Source organism: Wasmannia auropunctata, unplaced genomic scaffold (assembly GCF_000956235.1).
Source record: "Wasmannia auropunctata unplaced genomic scaffold, wasmannia.A_1.0 LD334880.1, whole genome shotgun sequence".
Taxonomy (NCBI): domain Eukaryota; kingdom Metazoa; phylum Arthropoda; class Insecta; order Hymenoptera; family Formicidae; genus Wasmannia; species Wasmannia auropunctata.
This window is the reverse complement of record NW_012028010.1, coordinates 162,638-168,259: the sequence shown is the minus strand read 5'-3', so window position 1 is coordinate 168,259 and position 5,622 is coordinate 162,638. Positions and strand designations below refer to the sequence as shown.

Below are 5,622 nucleotides of genomic sequence, written 5' to 3'. Positions count from 1 at the left end.
AATTGCAATTTTCAAATCATTTGAATTAATTTTCTTTTGCTGGGATACGAACTTATGATAGTACTTTATTAATTTCCAAATAAGTCGAGTGTGAGAGATCGAGTGGGATTGGATCAGAAAATTTTAAAATAAGCAATACATTTTGTTGAATTGTTTATTTTTATATAGAAAAAATTCAAATCAGCCACGATTCTGCAAGGCGCCAAAGAGGATGCACTGTTCGGTTACGCAGTGGCGGTCGGCGACGTGGACAGGGACGGTTTTAGTGGTAATAAACCGAAACTGTATAATTAACTTGAAGACACTTCGGTATTAGAATAAAGCTCATTAAAAATATAAGTGTGCTATTTTTGCTAATTTCAGATATTATTGTGGGCGCTCCTTGGGAAGAATCCGGAGCAATTTATGTTTACAACGGCGACGCGAGTTTAAAAGATAAAGTAAAACCTGCGATGTCACAAAGGATCACGATGCAATCTCCTAGGCCTAATTTTCCGGCGAAAGGAGTGGATATACAAACGTTTGGATTTTCGATAGCTGAACCGATCGATATAGATAACAATGGGTTAGTAAGTTATTGTGCGACTTTGTATTATCTTTTATTTGTAGAGTAATAGTTAGTTGAAAAGAATTTATTATTTTGTTAGTACATTTTTTTGTTAAGCCCGAAGAAATTTTATATTAATAAATTACTGATAACCCTAAAATATTTGCATGCATAAAATTAATAATAGCAATTAAATAAAACATCAAACAGTAGGTTTTTCCAATTGAATGGTTGCTTTTTATAGTTTTGAATTAACGAAGTAAAGTAAGTTATTAGCATTGCAAATAACGTCTACATGTGTTAATTAATTTAAATATTAATTTAAATAATATAATAGAATATATTATTTGCAGCCCTATTAATTATGTTTCCTTTATTAAAATAAATCGATAAAAAAAATAGCAGATCAGCTGGTAGATTTATATTTATTATTTATTATTAAAAATTGTATGTACTTTTCCCAAGATTACAGATACATGTAATAAATAATATTCCAATTAATAAATTATCATACGATTATTTTACGTTCAATTATTTCCAAAGTCAATAAATCTACATCTATAGGTCATTTATAGGTACGCGGACATCGCGATAGGCGCGTATAAATCAGGACATACCATAGTACTTCGAAGTAAACCCGTTGTAAAGACAAATTTAACCGTATACACCGTTCCAAGCACTTTACAGAGGAATGTCAGTAATTTTTTGATTGAAGCGTGTGTTGAATATCATAACTACGACGCAGCAAATACACACGGTGAGTTATGAAGCGTTAAGTAATAATTTATTATCCGACAATTGATTATATAATTATAATTAAAATACTATAATTATAAATAATTTTTGTAGCTTTCAAAGTCTCTCTTGTCATTGACAAAAAATATAAGCGTACTAAAGAAACTTCATTAGAAGTGTACTCGACGGATCCTCCAGTTCATTCATGTGTGAATGCTACCATTACTCTTTCGGTAAACATCATATATTAATATCTATAAAAATCTAATGTCTATGATTTTTAATAATAACGTCATATATTTTGCAGGATAATATTCAATATTTCATTGAACCGATTACCATTTATGCATCTCACGATTTTGCATACAATACGTCCGCGCCTGAATTTTGCAAGACATGCCCTGTTGAAAGCAGAAGCGGTAAATCGAAGAGCGCGCAAGTTTTACTTCCCTTCGAAATTGAATGCGGAGATGACAGAGTCTGCAATTCCAACATAAATGCGACGGTGAAACTTTGGGGAATCGGGCAAGTAATTAATTTAATATCAAATCTGTAATACTGAATTCCTGCGAAAAATCATTTATTAAAACGTAAAATGTAGGGAGAATAATACGTGGATAATCGGTTCCAACGACATCACTTTGGAAACACGTTTACGGAATTACGCTGAGCCGGCATATCTTACGACAATCGCGTTTAACTTCCCGAAGGAAATAGTATTGCGTAGTATCTTGCCATTTTGCGAAGAAAACACGGACGGAGATATCCTGTTGGTTATTTGCGACGTCGGAAACCCATTCGGAACGGACGAGCAGGTGATAAGCATAAAGATAATGCTCGTTTATTTATTTAGCGTAAATAACTTAGATACGTAAATTATATTAAACTCATAAAACCACCGAGTCTATTTAGATCCAATAAAAGATTATTCGATTTGTAATTGAATTTTTTTCTATCACATTTTAATGAAGTTCTTTAAGAAAAAAAAAATTTTTTTTTCTTTTGAAAAATTTAATAAATTTTCCGCAGAAAGTTGTGAAACTCGATTTGGATATGAGACAACTGATTGACGGTTCGTTGCATGGGCAAGTTCTGGAGTTTTTTACGGAGATACGAACTCGCAGTACAAATCATGGCACGAATATGATTAAATCATCGCTGACTTTACAAAGCGAAGCGTTTTTGCAGTTAAATGGGTAAGTATATTTTAGGAAAAAAAAAAGGATAATGAAATCTTTGAAGATGACAGTTGTTGTGTTGCAGAAAAGCGATCGAGAAAAGTTACTATCTATCTAATTTGGATAGCGATCGATCGAACATAATTTTTCAACACGTTTATCAGATATTGAAATTCGGTGCGACGCCTATAGAAGAAGCGCGGCTTGTCGTCAATCTACCAACGGCTATAGACGATTCAGATTCTTTGGTACTTTTGTATAAGCCGCGGGTGGGTATTGAGTTCACGTTGTAGTATCTAATTTCTATATAAATAATTTATTTTAATTATTTTAGCTGAATAATTTGATACATTTTTGAAAAAAATATTTTTAGACATGTTAAAATTTGTATTTAAATTGTACATGTTATATATATAAGATGACAATCAGAAAGTTGTTGAAACTAAATAATTATTAATTTGTTATTTCGTTACTTAATTTATACGAGTGACAGAATGAAATAAATTAAACATCATATTATAAAAGAAACTCGTCATTCTAGCATATAGCTTAAAATATAGATACATATGAATTCGTAAAAATACATATAATAAAAAGGAAATTTAGATATTTTGGACATTATTAGATATTTGGGTAATTTGGCACAGTTCTTGATATGTTCTTGAAGTGATAACAATCTGAATTTTCACAAAAATTGCAGTTTTTTAAAATTATTAAATATGTATTGTATATTCATTACATTATTAATAATAATAGAATTGTGCCTTCCAAGAATTTAGATAATTTTTTCAATCGAAATTGCCATCAGTGCCGAGATTTTGTAACATTACTTTTAGACTTTTATATGCAGAATATCATTTTATGAAGAAAAAAAAAAAAAAAAATTAGATGAAGAAATTATTATAAATAGTTTTTATCTAAAAAAAAGTTAAAGTGATTTTAATATGATTTGACACCAAGATTTGACGCCAACAAAACCTCAAATTACATAAATTCTCCCATATGTCTCTCTCTCTCTAAAATTACATATAAATTTTCGTCTAAATAAAATATTTTTGTCAAAAATGCCATGTTTTCGAGTTATTCAGAGCGATTAAAATGAATGTTCTGTAAAACAATCCTATAAAATAACAATAATATATATAATGTTACAAATATAATTGTAATAATTCGCTACGTGTATGTATCTCTAGAGGTGTATAACGATTTTTCCAGATTTACATATCTGGAAAATATTACGACTGCTTGTCGTACGGAATAGATTTAATGGATACAGAACAGGGTGGACTTCCAGGAGAGACAACATCAGATATATCTGATTTATATAATTTAAACTATAATAACGAAACGCTGCAGAACACGACTCATGATATGTTCAAAAGAAGCGTAGACAAGTACATATCCTTTAGTGGTCGCATCTTACAAACGTTGTACAATATAAGAATGGCGAGGACCGAAGATTCTAATGGTAATCTAACAGTTCGAGAACGCGATATTGTATACGTGAACTGTTCGACGTACGGCGTGAACTGTTCGGCAATGTACTGCGATCTGAACGCGTTAAGGACGCAACAGGACGTCGGGAAATTGGTGATCAGATTAATTCTCAATACGACAAGGCTCAAAGGTATCGATCGAACGAAAAAAGAAACATCTCTTTTTGCAAGCTACGATTGCAGCTTCTCTCTGTATTTTTTTTAACGAGCACTATTTAATTATTTTAAGACAATTTCAAACTGTCGAACGAAATGAAGATTGTGAAATTCAGCACGGATGCTTACGTCCAAATCGCAAAACCGGCAAACCGGACTTTAGGGATAAACGCCAGGTGAATTCTCAAAAGATGATATAATTTAGATTGTTAATAGTCATGTAAATCCTGAAAAATGCCGCGATTTAAGGAACGTTTATGTTACAGGCACGATGCGAATGTCACGACAGAATTTCATAGTACGGCGAAGACGCAGAAATTGCAACTGTGGGTTGTGCTTGTGTCGGTCTCATTAGGTCTAATATTATTGTTTATCGTCGTTATCATATTAAACATGGTAAGTCCTTCACACCGTTATCATATCACTATATTAATCTTCTAATGTTTTATTCGTCTATTATTTTGTTTGTTAATCATAGGTAGGGTTTTTCAAGAGGACAACGAAGGAAAAACTATTCGCTCTAAAGTCTGATGAGGTAAAATCATATAGATACAAATAAAATTGGAAGATTAATTATCATGCTGTGAATTAAATCTGTTCGTTTATAGATAACGGAAGACGCAGAGAAAAGTACATCCGAGTAAAGATGTCTTGTATTTATGTATCATAAAAATTGATATACTCTTTTGGGTAATGTATAGTTTATATATAATTTTTGTATGTGATCTTTTCTCCAAATTATTCGCGATGATCTTCGGAATTGCGCGCGCATCATTAAGCAAAAAGTTTTTCTTAGAAAGAAGAAAAATGTTCTAAATACATCTCGTCGGGCTCCCGCGAATAATGAGTGATGTTCCATTTTTTTTTCCTAAATCTAGAGAAGGAAGCACTCCAAGAGAAAGCTTTCCAAACCTAAGTTACAGGTATAACCTAAGTTACAGTATACAAATGAGAAATACATATTGATTAATATATATAAAATATTATACTTTTTATTCGTAATACACAGTCAAGTATCGGCCGTACAAGTAATACTCAATATAATATATTAATGACACTTATTAATAGAGATATTTACATTATGTATAACACATCATTGCGTGTGTAAGTTTTACATCATTATCACCCATTAATTACAATAATAATTAATAATTTGATATTAATTTTGTCTTGCGAGGCAAGAACGGTAATGGTTATTTATGTAACATTTATAATACATTTTTTTTTCTACTTGCACAATTTGCACAATTTCGTACACTCGCACAAGTTTTACAAATCGAAAATATCTATCAATCATTTTCGTCGTTCGATCAACATAAAAAAGAATTTTGTGTTTCATTTGCATTTTGTATTTCCGATCACATTTAGCGATCTGTATATTCTGCGTAAATGTATACAACAACAGTCTTTTTAATACTTCGCGCGTGTCAACATCCAATCAAAATACATGCTTACAACAAACTTTTTTTTTTTATTAAATTGTCGCATACTAATGTGTGAGTATAAATTA

At 31.1% G+C, this 5,622-nt stretch overlaps 1 protein-coding gene across 1 annotated transcript in view; it reads left to right on the top strand.

The window, feature by feature from the left end:
- The window catches only part of LOC105457942 (integrin alpha-3-like), a 10,511-nt gene extending 5,236 nt beyond the window's left edge, over positions 1-5,275 (top strand). The window contains exons 4-16 of the mRNA XM_011702916.1: positions 185-268; positions 364-565; positions 1,123-1,304; positions 1,397-1,515; positions 1,590-1,807; positions 1,884-2,097; positions 2,312-2,478; positions 2,546-2,729; positions 3,676-4,087; positions 4,186-4,288; positions 4,379-4,508; positions 4,591-4,647; positions 4,721-5,275. Of these exons, the coding sequence (XP_011701218.1) occupies positions 185-268; positions 364-565; positions 1,123-1,304; positions 1,397-1,515; positions 1,590-1,807; positions 1,884-2,097; positions 2,312-2,478; positions 2,546-2,729; positions 3,676-4,087; positions 4,186-4,288; positions 4,379-4,508; positions 4,591-4,647; positions 4,721-4,756 (2,108 nt within the window). The 3' untranslated portion in view covers positions 4,757-5,275. The remainder of the gene's footprint in view (positions 1-184; positions 269-363; positions 566-1,122; positions 1,305-1,396; positions 1,516-1,589; positions 1,808-1,883; positions 2,098-2,311; positions 2,479-2,545; positions 2,730-3,675; positions 4,088-4,185; positions 4,289-4,378; positions 4,509-4,590; positions 4,648-4,720) is intronic.
- The last annotated feature ends 347 nt before the right edge of the window (positions 5,276-5,622 follow it).